Source organism: Rhizophagus irregularis, chromosome 23 (genome assembly GCF_026210795.1).
Source record: "Rhizophagus irregularis chromosome 23, complete sequence".
Taxonomy (NCBI): Eukaryota; Fungi; Glomeromycota; class Glomeromycetes; order Glomerales; family Glomeraceae; genus Rhizophagus; species Rhizophagus irregularis.
In genome coordinates this window covers 3,001,958-3,026,545 of record NC_089451.1, presented here as the reverse complement: position 1 = coordinate 3,026,545, position 24,588 = coordinate 3,001,958, and the positions used below count along the sequence as shown (strand labels likewise).

At 25.2% G+C, this 24,588-nt stretch overlaps 4 protein-coding genes across 4 annotated transcripts; 3 read left to right on the top strand and 1 right to left on the bottom strand.

Annotated features, from left to right (window-relative positions):
• Window positions 1–339: 339 nt before the first annotated feature.
• Window positions 340–4,564, bottom strand: OCT59_015611 (uncharacterized protein; the record flags this gene model as incomplete). The annotated part of the gene is made up of 6 exons (XM_066140141.1): window positions 340–522; window positions 606–761; window positions 845–1,043; window positions 1,114–1,195; window positions 1,263–4,251; window positions 4,544–4,564. 6 exons carry the CDS (start codon window positions 4,562–4,564, stop codon window positions 340–342), a joined length of 3,630 nt encoding a protein of 1,209 aa, XP_066002950.1.
• Window positions 4,565–7,821: 3,257 nt separating this feature from the next.
• Window positions 7,822–12,624, top strand: OCT59_015610 (uncharacterized protein; the record flags this gene model as incomplete). The annotated part of the gene is made up of 11 exons (XM_066140139.1): window positions 7,822–7,824; window positions 7,914–7,952; window positions 8,030–8,491; window positions 8,564–9,043; window positions 9,390–9,560; window positions 9,636–10,091; window positions 10,786–10,927; window positions 11,117–11,244; window positions 11,310–11,678; window positions 11,746–11,967; window positions 12,313–12,624. 11 exons carry the CDS (start codon window positions 7,822–7,824, stop codon window positions 12,622–12,624), a joined length of 2,784 nt encoding a protein of 927 aa, XP_066002949.1.
• Window positions 12,625–15,216: 2,592 nt separating this feature from the next.
• OCT59_015609 (uncharacterized protein) lies at window positions 15,217–17,430 on the top strand (the record flags this gene model as incomplete). The annotated part of the gene is made up of 1 exon (XM_066140138.1): window positions 15,217–17,430. The coding sequence occupies one exon, from the start codon at window positions 15,217–15,219 to the stop codon at window positions 17,428–17,430; it is 2,214 nt and encodes a 737-aa protein (XP_066002948.1).
• Window positions 17,431–23,960: 6,530 nt separating this feature from the next.
• Window positions 23,961–24,533, top strand: OCT59_015608 (uncharacterized protein; the record flags this gene model as incomplete). Its single annotated transcript, XM_025311811.1, has 1 exon — window positions 23,961–24,533. One exon carries the CDS (start codon window positions 23,961–23,963, stop codon window positions 24,531–24,533), a length of 573 nt encoding a protein of 190 aa, XP_025168126.1.
• Window positions 24,534–24,588: the final 55 nt, after the last annotated feature.

Genomic DNA, 24,588 nt, shown 5'->3' with positions numbered 1-24,588 from the left:
ACCTGATTCGTAGTCAGGCGCCTTATCCATTTGGCCATGAGCCCTTGAAGAAACATATAAAAAGTTTTCATTAATTTGTTTCAAAAGACTTTTATTTATCTAGTGATTTTTTTCATGAATTTTAATTTTCTATATTTTTATTATATGCATTTATTACAATATTTATTTTGCACATCTGACTTTCTTTGAAATGATGACATATGAAGATAGATATAGATAGTGTGTAAGTGAATTTTGAAAAAATTTACTTATAAATATATTTAAATATAAGTTCTAAATGAATGTTATTTAAAGTTGATATTGAAAAAAAAAGACTACAAATAGGAAATAATATATATTTTATAGATTACCGATGATATCCTTTAATTCAAGCAAATGTTCTGTTTCTTTTCGTAAAAAGTATTTGTCCTCTAAAGCTTCTGGAACATTATCTAATAATAAATGATTCATTTTAGGAAAATAAATTCGATTTTCATGATTATTTCCTACAGTAGATCTTATAAGTCGAACATAATCTATTTCCTATTATAAGTAAAGGAATAGTGATGTTACGCTCATGTATTACTTATTATATTTTATAGAAACATTAAAATGAAAAGTCATACCATATCAATAGATTCTTTCTTTGTTTCAATTGAAAATTGTATCCATTCTGAATAAGGCCAATTTATAGAAAAAAATGTCACATATTCAATCCAACCTAATCCCTCAAGATTTAGTAAATCCGTGTATTCTAATTTATATTCCTTTGTCTTATAAAACTTATTTAAATTGTAAAATTAAATAAATTAATTAATAAATATAAATGCAGTAAATTAAAAAATTCATTATTAACTAAACTTACTATTGTATTACTTTCAATCATAAAATTTATGAAGGCATCTGGCGAATTTATTTTTTTGACATTTATTCTCCAAACTATATCATAGGTTATTGGGGTTATAGGGATTGTACTATGATGGCTGCAAAATTCTATATCACGCGAATATAGTCTGGGCAATCTTAAATGATTATATTCAAGAGATAATATCAATCCTGACGTACTTAATATTTTTAATTTTAGTATATTAAATAATTTAAATTGCAAATGATTTTATTTATAAACATATTTACCTAATTATATTACTTTCTTGAAAATGAAATTGATGATAATTTTTCAAATTATAAAGATTTGAAGCAAAATAAACATAATGTTCTGTAAAATACATTAAATTAGGTTATTTAGTTTGATTTAAATAACAAATTATTTTAAATATACTCACCTTTAAACATATACATATTAATAAATTCTTTAAATCCAATTAAGTCATTAAAATCATTAACACAGTAACCTTTACACAAGTAATACCAAAAATTTGAATATTTTTTTAGTAAGTATACAAATGAGATACCATTATTTAGCTCAAATAATCTATTCAAATCTAATTCTGCATCTTTATACTTTTTTAATTCAATATATACTTTACATCTCATAATGAGCAATGATTTATCATGATAAATATTAGTAAATTGATTAATCTTAGTAATTAATTTATGGTAGTTTGGTAAGCACTTTAGGTTAAAATCAACTGTAGAAATTTGAGAAAGATAATCTCTTGACTCTTTCAAATACATCTTTTCTAAATCATTGTTAGGATCTAACTCAATGCATTTTTTAAATGTTGTAATAGAACTATCAATATCTCCCATTCTGTAATAAATTAGTCCTTTATAATAATATGCTAAAATATTTGAAATATCCAATTGTATAACTTTATTAAAATCTAATGAGGCTTTATCATATTCTTGAAGATTATAATATGCAATAGCTCTCTTAGTTAAATTATGAACATTTTCGGGATCTATATTATTTGCTTTTATAAAATATATTGCGGCCTCATCATACTTTTCCATTATACTTAGAATTTCACCATAATAACATAAGATTAATGAATCTTTCTTATTAACACTAAGCAACTTATTCAATACCATTAAAGTGTCAGAATATTTTCCTTGCTTTTCATAGATATAAGCACAATACTTAAGACATAAACTATTCTTTGAATCTTTTTTTAGTGCAATTTTGAAATTTTTTATAGCATATTCATCACAATTAATATTACAATAATTAATTCCAAGCACAATATATATGTTATTAATTTTAGTCTTATATTTTATTGAAGATTTTAAATCTCTTATTGCATCATAATAATTGCCTTGTCTAAAATTAATTTCTCCACGAATAGACCAAGTAATAGATCTTTTTTCTTTCAACTTAATAGCTTGATTTAAATATAAAAATGCTTGCTCATAATCATCAAGACATAAATAAGTATAAGCTAAAATACATCTCATGGAATAACTTTCTGGAAAAGGTTTGAGAAATTCTTTACACAAATGCTCAGCATTTTTATAATTTTTTTCTTCTAATTCTTTCATTGCATTTTGATATTTTGGATGTTGTTTTTTTGAATTTCCAATTTGAAATATTGATTGAAATGATATATTTGGATTTGATTTAACTGCCTCTAGAATTTTCTTTTTCTTAACTAGTATAGGATTATCAACTTCTGAATCACCTGAATCACTATCACATGATAATTCTTCCGATTTAATTAAAGGTAAAATATGTCCAGCTTCAAAAAATTGCGAACGTAAGTGGTTATAAATAACATTTTGTGGTAAATATCTAATGTCATTATATTCAATATTTTCTCGACATTTAGGGCAATTTTTGTGTTTTAATTTCCTAAAATTATTAAATGATAATAAATGTTGACATTTTAGAACACACAATTGATCCGTTGGTTCACGATCAATTGGACAAGTCATTTCAATCGCAATAATCCCTAAAATATCCGATTTTGATATTTGTACATTTGTAAAACATGCACTTTGATTTCCCTTTCCCTTTTCCTTTCCTTTTTCCTTTCCTTGATTATTATTTAATAAATTAAAATCATCAGAACATTTGTTATCAACAAATATTAATAACTTTTGAACTTCTTCTGAATTATTTTCATCTAATTTTTGAATGTATTGATCAAAGTCAGCTTTAATTATTGAAAACATTTGATCATCAATTTTACGCAAGTGAAATAATATTTCAATTGCTTTAAATTGAATGAAACTGCTTGGAGCTCTGTTAAGTGATTCAATTGCCAAATAATAACAAAGACCATGCGTGGATTTTCGAGTAGAATTTTGAATAAGATTTTGTGCAAGATCTAAAATCCCAAACCATAAAGTATGTGGTAAAGTGAGAGGTTCATTTCCAGCAAGATCATTGATGAAATTCCCAGTATTTCTTAAAACTTTAACAAGTTTATTTGATACTTCATTAAATTTGGATTGTAAATCTAAAATAGAACTGTTAGTAACAATAGTCCATTCTTTTTCCAAATAACTCCAAAAATATTCCATTAATACCATTTCTTGAAATTTTCTACTGACGCTTCCAGACAATTCGAATAGATTATGTTGAATTATCAACATAATTCTCCAATCTACATAATATGACGCTACTGGATACTTAAAACTTACTCCCTCGCGTAATTGAGTAAGTATTGAACCAATTTCATTTGGACTAACACTATTTGCTTCTTGTAGTGCAAGGCTAAATAGAGTTTTAAACAATTTCTTAGTTCTTCGTATAATTTCTTGAAACCAAGTCTCATCATCACGCAAACTATGCAATGTATCCCGTAAGTGAATTAATAAGAAGTCAATATTATAATTTCGTTTGTTTATAATACCTTCATCTTCTTTATTATCCTGTAATTGATTGAATTGATTAAAGTCAGACCTATAATTATTATCAATTCCTTCTTGCATTACTTGCGTTGTTTTTTTATGAATTTCTGCAAATTTTGCTAAAGAATTATAAACTTTATCTCGAAGTTCTTTACTTAAGCGCATTGGTGTAAAGCAAATTTTTTCCAATACAGCAACCCAGGTACGAATATGTAACTCTAGCCTAGCCACACTTAATTTATCATAATAATCAAAAAGTGTTGGATTCGCTAAAGTAACTAAAGAATTACGAAGGATTCCAGGCGAAATTTCATTAAGTGGGTTTTCAAAAAGTAATTTAAGAGCAAACAAATTTTCTATTTTAGTCAAATCTTTATTAATAAGCACTTCCGCTTTTTCATTAGGCGTTGTAAGTCCGCTCATTTCTAATTCAAGGATACAACTGTTGAGCGTATTTTCAAGCATTGGTATTCTGAATGCAACCGAGTCATCTAAATTATTAGACGAAGAACATTCGCTCTATACATGTAATCATAATTAGCATATGACTTTAATATATGAAAATATTTAACTTTTATATTTTATTCACCTGAATAAAAATTTTTTACAATTTGATCGGATTTTGTGATAAAAAACCTGCTTGATCGGCAAGTCATGTTGTACATCTAATCCAATTCCGGTTAATGAAATTTTAATCAGAATTTTTTTTTCCTTTTCTTTTCAATCTACCTTTGTTTTTTTTTCTTGAACCGATCTTTTACTTTCGGTTCTTTCTTTTTTTTCAAATTTTCTCTTTTCTCTTTCGAAACACCTTTTTCATTTCTTTTTTCATTTCTTTTTTTAAAAGATTTTTCTTTTCCAGTTTTTTTTTCCAAACCGAAATTTTTTTTTGTTTTTTTTTCATTCTTCCCCGTTTAGATTTGGTTTTTTTCCCTAAACCGAAAACCATTATTGTTTTTTTTTATTAAATAATCTTGTTATTCAAGTCTTTTAAGACCGATTTTTTTTTTATATATTATTTTTTTTCTATTATTAATTTTTTTTGAATTTTTTTTTTTCGGTCTTTTTGGACCGAATTATTATCCTTTTTTTCGGTACTTATTTTTTTTTGAAAATTTCCCTTTTTTAAACCGATTTCTTTCTTTAACCTTTTTCTTTTCTCAATTTTTTTTTCATTTTTTTTTTCAATTTTTATTTTTCGATTTTTATTTTTTTTCCGTTTTTTTTCCAGTTGGCTTTTTCTCCAATCCGAAATTTTTTTCCCCTTTTCCTTTTTCGGTTTGGTTTTTTTTAAAACCGAATTTTTTTTTCCTGAATACATTCTTTCACCATTTAGGTTTGGGTCGATGCTGCGGCGCCACGGCGATTACCTTTTTTTATTTTTACAATTCTCGATTCTTATTATTAATAATAATAACATTTTTTGGCTGTATCAAGCTTGATCATTATAATTAATATTTCTGGGAATTTTTTTTTTTTTCATGACAATAGAAGTTAAGTTTTTCGGAATTTTTTTTCATATTAATTAGTGAGGTAAATTTTTTCTATAACAATAGATTGCTATAATGAATTTCTTTGAGATATAATAACAATATATATGTATTTTTTTCAGCAGAAGATGTAATTTTTTTTAATGCTACAATGAAATTTTTTTAAGATAAAAAAAAAGATTTTTTTGTAACAATGTAACAATAAATTACTATACAAAATTGTCTTTGTAATGAATTTTGTAATTATATAAATAAATCATAAATTTCACAGTACTGCAACATTTGTTTCGTGTTACAAGATGAACTGGAAATTTCTGACGGTAAGCTCTTAAACAATAAATTTCTTTATAGAGCATGTAACTAATTATAATTCGTTAATTTTATCTTTAGATGGATTTTGAATCATTGAACAATTTTTTTTTTATATTTTAAATTATTATCATGATTTATTTATTTATTTATTTATTTATCTTGGATTATTTAAACACTAAGATTAGAGTAGTAAATATTTTACAAAATTCTTAGTTTGTAGGCGAAAATTAATTTATATAATAAACATCACAGATTATTCCATTCGCTATACACGAATTTATTAAAGCAAGTTGAAAGAATAATCTTGCTTTTATCAACATGTCATCTTTACCTCATGAAAGTACGACAATAAAATATTGTACAAGGTTAGATTGTCAAATTTTTTATAATAACCTCTTATTATTTTAATTTTACATAACAAGTAACGAAACATTTTTATCACAATAATCCCTTATATTCGATCGGAATTACTGATGCAAATGATAAGGAATTTTTCAAAACATTTAGATACCGAAAAATTATCTTCAACATTAAGATTAGAATAATAAGTATAATTATAAAAGTATCACTCAATTCAGAACGACTATAATTAATAATTTATAAGAAATAATAAACAAAAAAATTAATTTTCGTGCTTTATATAATTAATTAATGTCAAATAATCAAATCTACTAACAGATTATAATCGCGAAATTTCTTTAATAATTCTGAACACGTGATCGACATGTGGCGTTCTTTCAATGTATTTTGTGTAACGTATATAACAAATTAGGACGTTATAAATAATTTGTTTTTTATTATAGTTTTGCATATTTCCAATATAAATCATATCGGCTGATTGGAAAAATCAAGCTAATTAATATTTAAGCTCAGTTGATGGGTAATAAATTACATTATTTATGACGTATTAAACATAATTTCGATATCATTAATAGTGTTAAATGCATATTTTTGTAATAAAATATTCTTTGGTTTTATTGTTATTTTTCATTACTGTAACTTTATTATTAAAAAAAATAGTCATACGACCTATACATAGTTCCATTAATCCCGTTAAGTCTCGTAATCTTATCTTTTTTTTGAAGCTTTTTTCAACTTGTTTGTTTTAATAATATTTATTTATTTATTTCATGTTATCTTGTTACGTTTCTGTTACAGAAAATATTATTGCGTCAAAGTTTTTTTTTAAAAAAAAAATCTTTAAAAAAATTTCAACGATATTACCTTTTACTATGTTTATGATCTTTCGCCTTACGCATGGTAAGGGAAAAGTTGGATTGATATAAAGAAAGATTTAGAAAATAATGATTTAATAACAAAAATTAATCAATATGAATATAAATTATTATTTAGAACAACTTCTTTAGATGATTTAATTCAATAAGATTTCATAAATATAAAAATAATAGACCTTGTATAGTAATAGTTAAGATTAAAGGTTCAAATAAAATTATTGGAAGTTATTTTTAACTATTCGTAATTTTCAACGAATGTGAAACGTAATAAAGAATTTTATAATTTAGGATTTTGAAATGAAATCTGATTCATTCCAAAAAAATCATTTAAATTCACGTGATTTAGCGTCTATAAATTCACGTGAAAATGCCAAGATGATCAGCACTGCCGAACTAAAGAATTACGTCAGGACCCCGAACAATATATAAATAGGTCATAGGAAATTGGCAAAATTTTACTATTAGCTCTACGCATTTTTTCAGGGCCGGAATTATGATAATGTCAGTCAGTTACTAAATAAAGTAATATATTTCTTACCAACGTTATCAAAATTTATCTAAAAAAGGAAAGATTTTCATGATTATTTTAGCCTATTCTACGCGTTATTTCTTGTTACCTATTTCAGTATTGCTCGGGGTCCTATTACGTCACTATCTGACGATCTTGTTTGTTTTTGTTAGTCGTACAAATGCAATTTGCTAGCCAACTTGCATTTAATTCTATTTTCGTTATCAAATACTGATTTCTTTTCAAAAATTTCTTATCGATGGAGGAAATAGATAATAAAGATATAATAAATTATTTAAAGGATAATTCTAAAAATTGGTCCAGTGGAAATAAAGAAATTGATGCATTCATTCAAAAAAACCAATCAAATGTATCAGACAATATAATATTTGAATGGATACCATATAATCAGTTTAGTGATATTAAAGAAATAGGATATGAATTTTCTACAGCAACATGGAAGAATGGGCCATTACATTTTAATATTAATAAAAAGAAATGGGAGAGAAAATCGAATAGAAAAGTTGCTTTAAAATATTTAAACATGGTACGGAGATTTTTTTTTTTAAAAAAATAAATATGTATAATTTTTATATTTATTTATATATTTATTTACTTGTGTGTGTAATTTAATAGACGAAATTATATTCAATAAAAATTGAATTTTTAAATAAGGTATTAAATTTATTTATAAATTTTGGATTTTAAATTATAGTTTCTTTATATACTAATAATCATGATATCTATCATAGTTTAAATCAGAAGGAATTGGTTATGGAATATCACAGAATAATGATACAAAAGATTATATTTTTGTTTTTCATGAAAAATTCTATGAAAAAAATTTTGAAAAATATTGTGAAAAATGTAGTGAAGGATATACAGATGAAAAATATAAATGGTGTAAACCGTGTCTTATAATCCATTTAAATTTTACAAACTGGACCAGTGGAAATAAAATGATTGATAGTTTTATTCAAGAAGAGCAATTAAAAATTGATACCCCATGGGATACAGTATTCGAATGGGTACCATATAATCAGTTTATTGACATTGAAGAGACAAATATACAAGGTTTTATTACAGCAATATGGAAGGATGGTCCATTAAAGTATAGTGAATATTCAAAAAATTATAAAAGAAATTTACGTAAAAAATTTGTTTTGAAATTTTTTTATAACTCACAAAATAACCCTGATGAATTTTTAAACAAGGTATAAACTATTCATGGAGTTTTTGTTTCTTTTAAATACATTTTATTTTATTTATATAATATATTTTAATAGGCGGAATCATATTTAACAACAAAGGATAGTTATGTTAATGGTAATTTTTATGGAATTTCTCAAAATCCAGATACAAAAGATTATATTTTGATTTTTGGTGAAAAATATCTTGAAACATTTTGTAAGAATTGTGGTGAGAATTATACAGCTAAGATATACAAATGGTGTAAACTATGTCATATCAATTACTTGAAAAGTAATTTTGTAGACTGGACCAGTAAAATCAAACAAGCTGAAACTTTTATTGCTTTTCTTCAAGAAAAGCAATTTGAATGGATACCATATGATCAGTTTAGTGATATTGAAGACATAAAAAATATTGGCGCCACAGCAAAGTGGAACTATATTACATATAATTCAGATGATTCAGGTGATTCAGATGATTCAAATGATTCAGTAGACAGTTTAATATTTAATAGGAAAGTTGTCCTAAAATATCTATATAATTTACAATATATTTCTAATGAGTTTTTAAGTAAGGTATGTGAGTTTAAGTTATGTAAGCATTTCTTTTTATCCTTTATGCTAATGAATATTATTATAGATTAAATCAAAGGATATTACTAGAATTTATGGAATATCTCAAAATCCAAAAACAAAAAATTATGCTTTAGTTTTTAATAAAAAATATCTTGAAACATGTTGCAAGAATTGTGGCACAAATGTAATGTATAAATGGTGTAAATCATGTCAAACTGATTTTTTGAAAAGTAATTTTACAAATTGGACCAGTGGAAATAAGCAAATTGATGATTTTATTCAAAAAGAGCAATTGAAAATTGATAACCCACGGAATACAGTATTTGAATGGATACCATACAATCAGTTTTTCTCCATTAAAGAGACAGATATACAAGGTTTTATTAAAACAGGATGGAAGGATGGTCCATTAATATTTAATAAAAAATCAGTAAAATATGAAAGAAATTTAAATAAAAGAGTTACTTTAAAATTTTTTTATAATTCACAAAATGTTTCTATTGAATTTTTAAATAAGGTATGCAGTCCATTTATAATCTTGATTTTAAAATATTTTTATTAACTGAATATAATATATATTATATTATTATAGATTAAACAAAAAGGTATTGGCAGTTATGGAATATCTCAAAATCCAGATACAAAAGATTATATTTTGGTTCTTCATGAAATTTATTTTAATATATATTGTTTAAAATGTGATGAAAAATATACAGATAAAATATATAAATGGTGTAAACCATGTCAAATTGATTTTTTGAAAAGCAGTTTTACAAATTGGACCAGTGGAAATAAGCAAATTGATGATTTTATTCAAAAAGAGCAATTGAAAATTGATAACTCACAGAATACAGTGTTTGAATGGATACCATACAATCAGTTTTTCAACATTAAAGAGACAGATATACAAGGTTTTATTACAGCAATATGGAAGGATGGTCCATTAACATTTAATAAAGGTTTGAGTAAATATGAAAGAAAATGTAAAACTGTTACTTTAAAATATTTATATAATATACTAGATATCCTTGATGAATTTTTAGATAAGGTATATATTTCCCTATAAAAAATAAATGTCCAGAATATGTCTGGAAAATATCTGGATAAATTTTACAAATTCTGGACATTTTTACTGTCCGGAAAATGTATAGGAAATGTTCCAAATCTTGACCATTTCTGACATTCAGAATATGTCCAGAATTTGTCCAGAATTCGGATATATCAAGAATTTGCCATAAAAAATGATTAGCAGATGCTGATGATCATTACTACTATATCCACTTTAACTTAAACTATATCACAAATTTATAGTATTTTTGCCTTTGCAATTTTAATTAATATGACAAAGAAGGTTTAGAATGTCAATTTTTTTGCTTTTTACAGTTTTTTATAAAATTAATTTATCCTTTTTTAGAAACCAACATCCTGAATTTATCCAGAATTTAGTTATGTCCGGAAATTGTCCAGTTCAAATTGTCGTAATTTTGTTATATCCAGAATTTGTCCAGGTTTGTCTGTCTTGAAATTGTCCTGAATTATAATACTGGACATATTCTGGACAGAAACTGGACATTACAAAATTTTGAAAATTTAAATTGTGTCAAACAACTGGACAATTTCCGGACAAATACTGTATCAAATATTTTCTAGACAATTTCTGGACATTTATTTTTTATAGGGTTTTATTTGAATTTTGAGTTTGAAATATTTTTATTAACAAAATATATAATTTATTATTATAGATTAAACCAAAAGATATTGTCAGTTATGGAATGTCTCAAAATCCAGATACAAAAGATTATATTTTGGTTTTTTATGAAAATTATTTTGAAATATATTGTTTAAAATGTGATGAAAAATATACAGATAAAATGTATAGATGGTGTAAACCATGTCAAATTGATTTTTTGAAAAGCAGTTTTACAAATTGGACCAGTGGAAATAAGCAAATTGATGATTTTATTCAAGAAAAACAATTGCTAATCAATAGCTCACAGGACATAATGTTTGAATGGATACCATATAATCAGTTTATTGATATTAAAGAAACTGAAATACAAAGTTTTATTACAGCAATATGGAGTAATGGCCCATTAACATTTAATAATGAATCAGTAAAATATCAAAGAAATTTAAATAAAAGAGTTACTTTAAAATTTTTTTATAATTCACAAAATGTTTCTATTGAATTTTTAAATAAGGTATGAAGTTTTTATCTATTTATCTATTATGAAATTATTTTATTTAAAATCTTGTATATATTTAGATGAAATCACATTTAACAGAAGGTATTATTAGTTATGGAATATCTCAAAATCCAAATACTAAAGATTATATTTTGGTTTTTTGTGAGAAATATATTGAAAAGTGTTGTAAGAACTGTGGTGAGAAATATACAAATGAAATATATAAATGGTGCAAATTACTATGTTCAATAAATGAGAAAAGTATGAAAATTTTTGATTTTATTGATGATTTTAAATTCAATTGGGTACCATACAATGAGTTCAATGATATTAAAGAAATGGGCAGAGGTGGTTTTTCTACAGTATATTCAGCAATATGGAGATATAAGAAAGTTGCTTTGAAATGCTTACATAACTCTCATAATTTCATTAATGAATTTTTAAATGAGGTATGAATATAAAATTCCTTTATGACTTAATATAGTAATTTATATTTATATACAAAATTTTTAATAGGTTAAAGCATATAGGGCATATTCAAGTGAAGATATTATTAAAATATATGGGATATCTCAGAATCCGGATACAGGGGATTTTATCATGATTCTTGAATGTGCGGAAGGAGGAAATTTTAATGGTTATTTATATAAAAATCATGAAGTTTTTGATTGGTTAAATAAATTACAAATATTAATTGATATTATTAGAGGTCTTAAAAAAATTCATCAAAAACATATGGTTCATCGTGATTTTCATATAGGAAACATATTATTTAAATATATCAAATATAACAATACATGTATATCTGATATGGGATTATGTAAAGAAGTCGGTAATAATGATGAAACAAAAATTTATGGAGTTATGCCATATGTAGCTCCTGAAGTGTTAAGAGGTGGACATTATACTCAAGCAGCAGATATATATAGCTTTGGGATGATTATGTATTTTGTAGCAACTGGAAAACAACCTTTTTCTGATCGCGCCCATGATAAACTTTTGGCATTAGATATATGTAATGAAATTAGACCTGAAATAAATGAGCCAAAAGCACCAAAATGTTATATTGATTTAATGAAAAAGTGTTGGAATTCAAATCCAACTAATAGGCCAAATGTTTTTAAAATTGAAGAATTTATTTGGTTATTTTATAATTCATATATATCAAATGCATCAAAATTTAAATATATTATGAAAATTGAGAAGGAACAACAACATTATGAAATTGAAAAGCAATTTAAAGAAGCAGAAGAATACAGAAAAGAAAATCCCATATCTATTAAAGATATCCAGTCAACCACACACCCACAAGCTGTTTATACATCTCGATTACTTAATTCTTTTACAAAAGATCTTCCCTCTGAATGTTTTGATTGTGCAATTGATGATTTATAAAAGAAAGTATTAACTATTAGTAGGTAGATAATTTTCGAAGTTTTATTTATTTTTTTTATGTAATTACTATACTTTTGTACAAATATTGCCAATTCGAAATATTGTTAAGCATATTTAAAGTTCAATTTTATATTTAGGTTTAATTATAACTTACTAAAAAGTTATTACCCACAGATATTATTTAAGAAATACAAGTAGCTGAACCTACTACAAGAAGCAATGTACAGTAAGAAATAACTTGTACTCGGAATATCTTAATTTTATTATGTTATGCATCCATGGGAGTAGAGCTTATGATTTTTAGGAAATATTATTTCTTTTTAATTTTATATTTCATTTATTTACTTAGTTGTTATTATCTTATTTAATAAAATTTGTTATCTACTTAACGATATCAATGTAGAATGAGATATTTTATGATTATTTAGATGAATCAGAGTGGATTATTTATTTGACTAAGCAAAGTATCTTTTTGCGGCTTTGAATTCAATAACAATAATTATATTAATCCTTGATTTGTTATCCAAAAAATACGGTTCAACGGTGTTTCTGATTTTTCTTATTTTTTTGCCACTGCCACTGTAAATGTTGTTATAATCACCAGACGTAAATTTTTTTGCAGACTTATAAAATTGCATAAGGTTTTAGTATATCAAATAGTCCTTAAATAAAATGTATATTTATAATTCATTGTCTTTTCGTTACTCTTTGATATCTTGAAACTGATTAAAATGCAAATCATTTTTTTATTTATTTTTCGGTTCAAAATGAAAAATAAAATTTTTCAATTAATTTTTTCTTAGAAATAAAATTATTTTAATCATTTTATTTTTATTTTTTATTTTTTTTTTGTTTCAAACCAAAAAAATAAATTTTTTTAATTAGTTTTTTATTTTCAGTTACTGAAAATATTTTTTTTTATTTTGTTCAAAACCAATAAAAGAATCTCTAGTTTATAATGGTTTTTTTATTCTTAGGTCGTTTATTATCATTTATTTTATTATTATTTTTTAAATAGGTTTTTTTATTATTATTTTACATTCTGTTGAATTTTTGTTTATTAATTATTAATAATGATTAATGCCAATAAAAAAGAGATTGCTGTTATTTTTTTTTATTATTCATTCTTTATTTAATGATAAATAAAATATTATATTATATTGATTATAAATCATAAATTAAATGTTTTTATGATAATAATGCGGCTACCATACTTCTTCGCATCAATTTTACTATAAATATAATATGAAGTGTTGTTAATGCTTCAATCCAAATGGCTTCTTCTCTGAAAATATTTAAGCCAGTGGCATAAAAAGAAAAAAAGGCCATGGCATAAATTTTATAAAGATTTTTGCTACTTGATCTGTCACTTTCTCACCTCTAGTTTTTTACAATTACATGACGTCATTGCAAAACATAAGGCCTGTTCATTTCCAGTCGGTTGCATTTTCGGTTGGTTGAGGTTTAATTTGATTGGCTAGATCTGCTTGAGACCGACCTTTTAGGCTATACTCTCCTCCCAGTTCTAAGAAAATCAAACCCTATACGTTACGTTTATTCAACTTGAAACAGAGAGAAAAGTAAAAAATAAAGATCCAAAACTAATAGGTTACAGCTAGTATTATAATAAATATATACTCAAACCAATAGATTCCATGAAATTCCTAACAAGCTTTAGTTTATCGCGTGTTTAAAGCAATTTATTGAACGTAAAAAATTACCGTACGAGAACAGATTCCATAACTTTATGTCGTCTAATAATAATTAATTAATATTTTGATCTTTTAATTTGATATTTTTTACAAGTCAATTCGGTAATTTTTAATTGATGAAAAAGATAATTTTACTAACCTTTTTTTTAATAAAAAAATGATTTTATTTTGTCTTTATTAATACGTAAATAATCTGCGCAAACGATTAAGTTTTACGTAAGTATATAGTAAACAAAAACATATTTTTAAAAATGAAAATTTTCTTTGTTCATTAATCATAATGTTTAATGTTTATTCATCAAATTTCAGGATGATTTAAATTTAAGTTAAAAAAAAAAATTTGACACATGTTACAAATAACATAATAATCATTATAATCATTAATAATACCAATGCATAATATACTGTATAATGTAATAAAAAGTTTTTGATTACATTGTTATTTTTCATTATTTAGGAAGTAGAAGGCTGAAGAAAATTTTTGAAGAAAAGTTGCGTTATTATTAATGAGAGAGAAGAAAATTGAACATGTTTTAATCGGTATATATAAAAATAACGAAATAGCTAGTTAGTGATTATTTTAAAAAATTTTTAAATGATTATAAATGATTGGTTCAATGAATTCATGAGTAAAAAAAAAGTATTACAGGCATCAATGGCATCATGCATGATTTTTCTCAGGATCAGCTTCTAACACCTTTAAATAATAATATTATTAGCTAATAATGACATAATAATTCGTTCATTATTAAGGGGTTAACTTAAATATTGATTATTGAATTGATAAGAAAAAAAAAGGAAATTTTTTATTCTTCTTCATTTGTTATTTTCTTAACCATAAAAAAAAAAATACATATATATTATATTAAACACGACAAACATGAAATATACAACTGTAATCAGAACAATAGATTCATTTGAAGTTGTGCAAAATGCTATTTTACGTTTGACTGTTGATAATTTTTCTCAAGTAAAAAGCAGAGAACAATTAATTGATGAACATAAAAGGCTAGATAATATATGTGATAAGAAAAAATATGTTGTTCATAATATCAATAAACAAGAGAATTTAACTCTAAATATTCAACTTCGGATATCAATATCAAATTTAAAAGTTAATAATGTACCCACTGGAAGATTCTTATTATGTCGAGTGATTTCCAAATTCGTGAAATTATTTGCTCTTTTAGCTCTTGTGGAAGATCCAGAGGGTAATGTTGAAAGACTTGCTTTGTATAATTGGACAAAAGAAGGTCAATCAAATATTAAATCTATCGATCAATTATTTTTATCAATTGGAACTCTACTTGTCATCAAGAATATATCTTATGAAGTTGCCACTAGTAATATAACCATAATTCGTTCTAATAACCCTGATGATGTCATCGTCGTCGATCATAATAACAAGTTGTTTGATGACGTGAAATGGTCCACGAATGAAAAGAAAGTCGAGATAAAGAATGCCGATGATTTTCGTCGTTGTGGGAATGATTATTTTGCTTCAAGTAATTATATTGCAGCTATTGATAAATATTCAAATGGCATCAAATTGGAGCCACAAAATGTCACTTTACTTAATAACCGAGCAGAAGCTTACCTTCGATTGTATCAATTTCATAATGCTTTTAAGGATACAGAAATTGCTCTTATGTATGATCCCAATAATTTAAAAGCAGCTTATCGCAAGGGTAAAGCTCTTTGTGGTCTCAAACATTATAAGGATGCCACTAATACACTTCAAAATTTATATCAAAGAATGAAAGGTAATACTTCAATTAAACAAATTATGAAACATGCAGAAATGTTGTCTTATGAAAATAAAAATGGGAAATATGATTATTTACGTATCATTGATGAATTCCATGAGAGGTCTAAAATTAAAAAGGATAGTAAGGGTAATGATGTTTGGATTTATGAAACAGGTCCAAGATTGGATCATGCTGAATTTTTAAATGACAATATTCAAATTGACCTTGTAGAAGGAAAAGGAAGAGGTTGGATCGCTAAATGTGACATTCCTGAATATACTTTGCTGATGGTCTCTAAAGCATTTAAAGTAGTTTTTAGTAATGAAGTTTTTGGAACTATGATAAGCAATACCTCAAATGATAAAGGTGCAAGTTCGTGTGCTGAAGAATTAACTACATGTATTACTCGGAAACTTTTTGAAGAACCTTATTATTGTCCGGAAGTGTATCAACTTTATAATGGTTTAAATCTTAGCAGAAATGAAAAAATTGAAATAATCAGGAAAAATTCAATACATATTGAATTAATTATACAAGCTCTCATGCACAATAATATTGGTTTAAACTATGATGAATTTAATCTTAAAACTGAAATAACCGGTTTAGGGCTGTGGACCTTGCCATCTTTTTTTAATCATGCATGTATTGATGAAAATGTATACAATTTTTTTCTTGGTGATTTGTTATTCATTCGAACTAATCGGCCTATTTCAAAAGGTGAAGAGCTCATTATTAATTACAGAAATGCTACTACCTTTAGCTATGAGGAACGATTAAGTTATCTTAAATGTATTAACATAGATTGCCAATGTAGAATGTGCAAGTTGGAGAGATCTGAATCACAAGAAATTAAACTTAGAATGGCACAACTCTTGAAAGCTTATCATGAATCAATTTATCCTAAAGTATCAAAACCACATAGTGTTGAACCTTCTCATATTAAAGAATTAGAATATTTAATTGCTGAATTACGTAGTCTTCGAAAAGAACATCCAGATCTAGGATTCAATACGATAGAACTTAGCAATACCCTGGCATTTGCTTACCTTAAAATTGGAAATAATAAAAAGGCTCTATCTATTTTGAAAGAGGTATATGATTTATATAAAACATTTCGTGTGAGTGAAATTCGTATAATAATCCTTGATATTATAATAATCAATTCAAAACTCAAGTTGTTTGAAGAAGCTAAGAAATGGTTTGACATTATGTTGAAAATACTTGTAGAACCTATAATGGGTAAACTTGAGGATGATAAACCTGAATGGAGAAAAGAAGCATTGCGTTTGACAGAAAAAATTCATCCGCAAATGAATTCAATTGCTGAAACTTTAAATATAGTATAATGAAATATTTTAGTTAGATCAAATCATGCAATATCTTTTAATTTTAAAAATGAAACAAAATGTACAATTATTTTATATTGCTGAAAACTTATGCTAAAGATATGTATTCTAAACAAATAAATAAATAAATAAATAAATGCGAATTTAACTATTTTTTAAGTGACATGTTAAATATACTGTAAACATATTTAATAAAGTGTTTCATAATTCTAATTTTATTAAAAATAAGTTCATAATCAAATTATTATTTTTTTTTTTTTAATTATAATAAGTTATTTCAGTACTTAAAATTTAAAAGAAAGAAAAATCATTTTATTTTATTTATAAAAATCAAATTTAATCTTACTAATCCGAATGTACGAATGGTTTTTAAATACGAAAGATAGAAAGTGAGAGATTTTCAACGATATTTGAAATATTTGTCAATCAGATTTTGTGTATTTTACGGATTCACGAAATTAGAATAACGATTTCGAAATTTGAATTATTAGAATTACCCGACGGCGACAGGGAATTTGCCATACAGGTTTGGTCAGAGTTATGCAGTGTTATGCATGAACACGTGATCAAACGGCCAGCGTTAGGCAATCGGGAAAATGTTCTGTCGGGAAACGGACTGTAAGCGTAATTGGGCTAATTGTGTTTTTTTTAAAAGATAGAATTTTACTATACTAGTTTGTAATAAAATAATGTAAATCATTTTATCTATTATGTATAATATAATTAATATTCCTTTTTTTATTATTGTTTAAGAAGAAAAAAAAATTCTTTATCCCTCGTTATTATAATCAGTGTATAAAATGAATGTATTTCTTAATTAATTTATGAAAACTTAAACATAGTCGTAAGAAGGAAGTATTTATGACACTATTTCACATTACGCACATGTTAACCAGTCCACTAATAAAGCTTTTTAAAAGAATTAATATTTGTTGAAAAGTTCGTCCGTTAGAGAGGAGAATTGAGCGAGCTCACGTGGCTAACGATAAGTATTCGTTAGCCTTTTCTTTTTTCTTTTCCTTTTTTTACTTTGTTTCTTTATCATATTAGGTAATCGCGTATGCCGAAACTAATATTGCTCGGATTGTTTGAATAAGTATCTTTTGACGCGTAAATAATTTCTTTTTTTCCAATATTGTTGTTTTACGGAAAAAGGTTTTGTAATTAGTGCGCGAAATTATATATTGAAAATCTTTACAATAAATACATCCTGGTTACACTGCTTACGTGATTAGTCTTACGGAAATTTGCGTAACATTGTACAATGGTAGCCCACGACGCTAAAAACACTCTTTAACCTCTATCCCACTCCCTACAATATATTATTATATAAGAAAACTCAAAAAAAAAAAAATTCTTTAGAGCGTCCAGGAAGGCCAAAACGACTTTCTCGGAGATTTTTATTAATTTAATTAAAAGTATGCCATTAAGATTAGAGCAAATAATTAAGGATAATAGAAATAAGATAAATTATTAATTAAGCTTGGTCAACCTTTTACGCAATGTAATAAACCATATATGTTTTAAATTTTCATGAATGTTCAATACAGAATTCATTAATTCTTCATAAGCAAATAAATATAATAACATTAATAATGATCTTTATTCAAATTATATAAATATTTTAAACTTAAATTCTTGCAAATAAAAAAAAGTAACAAGAAATCACAAATCATACCTATTTTAAATCAATTACACATCTATCTGTTAACTATTTTAATATTATCATTTTATTTATACGAATGAGCAATTATTATTTGGCGTACGAGATAGATTGGAAAAATCATTATTATCAATAATCATCAAAATTTAAACTTATACTCTTGGCAATTTGCCAATCATGGGTAGAATGCCGAATTTAATTCCGTTTATTGAACAAATAACCTAAATTAATTCACTAAACCGAAGATTAAATTTAGATATAAGATAAAAACTATTCATATTATTAATTAAGGGTTTTGCTAAAGATCCTGACCGTCACCAATTAGGGTGAGACGTCGCCTAATTAATCAAAACTATGTCAGCAACATTGATATATTACCATATACTATGTAAAACTATAAAATTTATTAAATAATCTTTTTATAATAATTTATTATGAAATAAAACTCGAATATTGTGTACATTTTTCAACTTTCTTTTGGTTGAAAACTGTTCTTAAGAACCATCTCAAAGTAATTACGTTTTTTTTTTTTACAAAGGTTTTAAAAATGATTTGATATATTTCTTAAACCATCTATAGACTTGTCATAAAAATTTGAAGGCAAAGCCATGTTTTCATCATGCGGTGAAATATTTTAAAATGTGTCAATTGTAATATTGAAGATAATGATCGTGAAAAAAAAGCAAACATATTGTTTTTTCTGAAATTTTTCATTTATTTTTATACATATTTTTTTTATGAATTTTTATCTTATTTAAATGTTTTATTGTTATATTGATTTAAACTCTTTTAATTCTATCTGTTGCAACGCAACAGGTTACAGCTAATAGTAAAATAATCAATGTTGCTGACATAGATTTGATTAATTAGGCGACGTCTCACCCTAGTCACCAATGTAACCAGTGTAACATAAAAGGGCGACAAATAGGATTTTGCCGACTAGAATAAATAATAAAGACGCAAAATGGAGGAGTGTGACATCTCATGGTGGTAACGTGATAAATTTATATATAGTGGTGATGTAGTTTCTCTAATGTCTAAAAAAATAGATCTAGTTCCTTATCATAAATCGATAATTATAACTTAATCAAAAATCTATGCATTGTTTTAGTACATTTACCAACTCATATCAATGTACAATTATACATAAATTTCATACAGAATAATATGTATTGTTTTAGTACACTGGCAAATTCATCCCTATAAGAAATATGTATACGGAAAGGATACGTTTTGTATACATTTTATGTACGTTTCTATAGATTCCGTATACAAATTCCGTATATTTAATAAGCAATTCATTTTTGAACATTTTTTAAAAAACTAATGTATACGGAAAAAATCAATCATACGGAATGTATACGGAATTTTTAAACTTAATATTTTTAGAAAATAATTTTACAAAAATCCCGTATCATAACACGAGATCACGTGATTGTTAATTGATTTGTTATGATACGTTTTTTGTTTTTTATATAAACGAGTTTGATCTTCCGATCTTCCTTTCTGTCTTTCCTTTTCTCTTTTCTTATTTTTGTTATTTTTTCTAAAATTTTCTTCTTTCTTCGTCACCCCCCCTTTTAAAAAAAAAATTTTTTTTTTCGTATCTCACTTTAAAAAATTTTTTTTTTTCGTACCTCACTTTAAAAAAGTTTTTTTTTCGTCACCCTCCTTTAAAAAAAATTTTTTTAACTTTTCTAACTTCGTTACCCCTCTTTTAAAAAATTATTTTTTTTGATTTATTCTTTATTCCCCTTTCTTTTTTATTTATATTTATCACTTTTTATTATTTCATAGGCCAGCAGATTTTTTTTTGTGAGAAGATTCAGTTTTCTTTTTTCTTTTTTGTAGATCAGTTTGGGAGTCCTTTCCTTTTTGTAGGATGGTTCAGGATTTTTTCTTTTTTAGGTCAGCTCAAATTTTCTTTTTTTTTTTGTAAATTAGGTTCAGATTCTTTTCTTTTTGTAGATTGTTTCAGTTTTGTTGCTTCAGAGTCTTCTTTTTTTGTAGGTCAGTTTTGGATTTATTTGTTGTTGTTGTTTTGGTTTCTTTTTCATTAGATGCTTCATAATTCTTTTCTTTTATGTAGGTCAGACATTCTGGAGTTCTCTTTCTTTTTTTGTAGGAATGCTAACCTTTGGTGACTTGGACGATTGCAGATACTATATGAGGGGGGTTTTGTTTCCAATTAAAGTTAGACGTTCTTATGTTTCTTTCTTTTTGTTTTTTTAGGTTGTTTGACTCCAAATGAACCTGAACTTATAGATAATTTTGGTTACAATAGGTGGTTTTAATAAGGAGTGAATTTTTATAATGTATTTGTATTTTGTTTATTTTTGTTTGTTATTTAATTAATAAAGTAAAATTAGATTTATGAAAATACAATTATAGTAAACTGTAATACAAATAGTAAATTCAGTGACCAAATCGTATAAATTTCGTGATAAAATCAGTGATCAAATCATGTAAATTACCTATGAATCCCGTGCAAATTCCGTATCCAAACCATATTTTTAGTGATACGGAATTGTGCATTTTTCCGTATCCTATTATGATACGTTATTTCTAAGGAAAAAAATCGTATAAAAACTTTATAAAAAACGTATCCAATTTTTTTATAGGGTGCATATCAATATACAAATATATAAATTTCCGTTATGTGATAATAAGAAAAAAAAAAATTCAAAACCAAACATTCCCGTTTAAATATCCAATTTAAAACTTTAATATTATCAATTATGAAAACCAATAAAAAACAATTATCTTCTTTATCTTTAATTTTGTAAACAAAAAAATCTCATAAATTCTTTTCAGGTTAAATAAATTTATAATTTGAAACTCCGAAGGTTGTTATTTGGTAATTAAATTAATTAAATTAGGGAAAGATTTACCTTCTATTTATAGATTAGGAATCGATTCTCCATGTGAAAGAATATTAAAAAATCAATCAAAAAATTTCATGGTCGTTTATTAAACCTCTCTTAAAGTGGCTGTGCATTTGCATTATGTCTAATTTTAGTGATTGTCTGCGTTTTTTTTTTTTCATCACAAAATGTGATATTTCGAAGATCTATTCGAAAATGCGAATATTTTTAAGTTCAAACTTTTTCAGATTTTTATGTTGATTACTTATTGTATTACGAATCATTAATTAATCAATTAAAATTACAAATTACACTAAAAGTAAATATTTCGTCCCCCCTAAAAATTTCATCCCTTGTTTTTTCTTTTCTTCTTAAGAAAAATTCAAAATTTCGAAGTTAATAACCAAAAAAATAAACTTTAAATGAGTAAAAATGATTCTATGATTTTTTATTTATATTTTGTAATTCATTGAATAGCGTAAGTCAATTTTATTTGCGTTTTATTATTATTAATAATTTTTTTTAGTTACTCGTTTTTTATAATTTTATACATTTTCTCAACTTTTTTTCTTAAATCGCTTAATTCACATGCTTTTTAACATTTGATTGCATCACTTACTTGTGTTATATTTAAAAAAAAATTACCCTCAATAAATACTTTTTTTCGATCATAAGCATCACAATTAAAAATTTTATATTTTTAAATGATCACATGATGCGCATGATTAATAAACCACTTTTCCCAGTAATTTTCTTCCCGTGAGTGACGTGACCTAAAAATTTCATCACCGGCATCGTTTTCACTACTTATGTATACTGAGGACAGTTCCCTCGAAATTATTTTTTTCACATACCCTTAAATGTCACCGAACACCGATCACGTGGAGTAGAATTTTTTAATTAATTGTTGGTGTTACAACAGTAAATTGATTACAAATCGATCTGAAACAGTGATGTCATTAGGCGGTTTTTGTACTAACCATGTGGTCCGTATCAGCAGGTTTATTCGCGTTCACGTGATAACGTAATTATGCATATTTATTAATAGGTAATAACGATATAGGAAAGATCACTATGGAGCCGCAGCTTATTTATCCATTGGTTATTGGTTGTCTTTCAAAGGTTTTCCTCTTCGAATCGTATTGATGCCAATTTTTATATAGCTATAAATCTTATTAAATAAATTAGACAAAGACGTTACTGTTATGTTGTTGTATAATCATGATATCTAGATATATACTGATATTGATATATAATTACTCTCCCACTATATTAAGAGAATATATAAATGTCGACATAATTTTGATACGCCGATATTTTCCGAAGAATTTCTTTCATATAGATCCAAAATATCATTATATCGGAGTTTGGGTTGTCTTGCAAAAAAAAAAAATAAAATAATGTGTTCTATCCCTGATATATATATATATATAATTTTATTTCCGCAAAACTCCGTGAACCCGTGAATATGAAACATATACGCTAATAATTTAGATAATTTTTAACTATAAATCCCGTGAATATGATACATTCATAGAAATAACATGAAATATAAATTTTTCATGATTGATCTCCATTTTCTTTATTTATATTTTTTGTGTTATGTTCCACTTTTTTTTTCTTTTGTTTTCTAGAAATTGGAATGTTGCAATATTGCGCGTTTTTATTGTTATACTTCCCAAAATTTTTTTTTTACGATTTTGTTTCATGATTGTCCGTGAATAACCGTAAATGAACGTTTTTGGAAAACTAGAAAAAAATCAACATTGTTATTTTGTAATTTTTTTTTTCTGATGACGAAAATCTGAGCACAAACAACACATGAAAATTAGTTATAAAAAAGAAGAGAATATTTTTCCTTTCAATTCGCTCCTAACAGTTTATTTTTTTTAAAAAAAAATATATAATTGTTTATCTACTCTCATTGTTTTCTTGCAAAAATAAAATTATATTTTATTTATTTTATTTTTCTTTAAAAAAAAAAAAAAATTAAGAAAAGAATTATGACTTCAAGTGATGTCTTTCGACCATCATTCCCTCCAAGATATAAAATAGAAGATTTTATTCATATCGATGATTTGCGAAATAATAGTCGAGGGCCAAATGCATTCTTCGTATATCGAAAAATATACACCAAACATCTCTTGCAATTAAATTGCCGATTTCCAATGACTCAAGTTTCGAAATTGGCATCAGACCATTGGAATAGTGAACCAAGTAGGGTTAAAAAACACTACAGAAAAATCGCCAAAGATATTGACCAAGAATTAGACAAAAGACGTCAAAGAATACCTCGTAATTCACTTTCCTTTAGTAATATTCTTACACCTTTAAATTATGATCCAAAACCAAAAGTTCAACAACAACCGTCTCCAATTACTGAATGGCCTCCTTCATACAGAGAAACATTCAATAAAGTAATACCAACTTTAGCACCTGCAGCTCCTGCACCAATTGATTTAATTGAATCCATTTATTTTTTTTATAATTCAGAAAGTGAATCAGATTCTTCAAGCGATATTCTTAGTGAATTTTTTAATAAATTCGATTTTGATTGGAGTGAGTATTTATTTTGATGTAAATTTATGTAAATTTATGTAAATTTCCTTTTTTTTTAAAAAAAAAAATTTC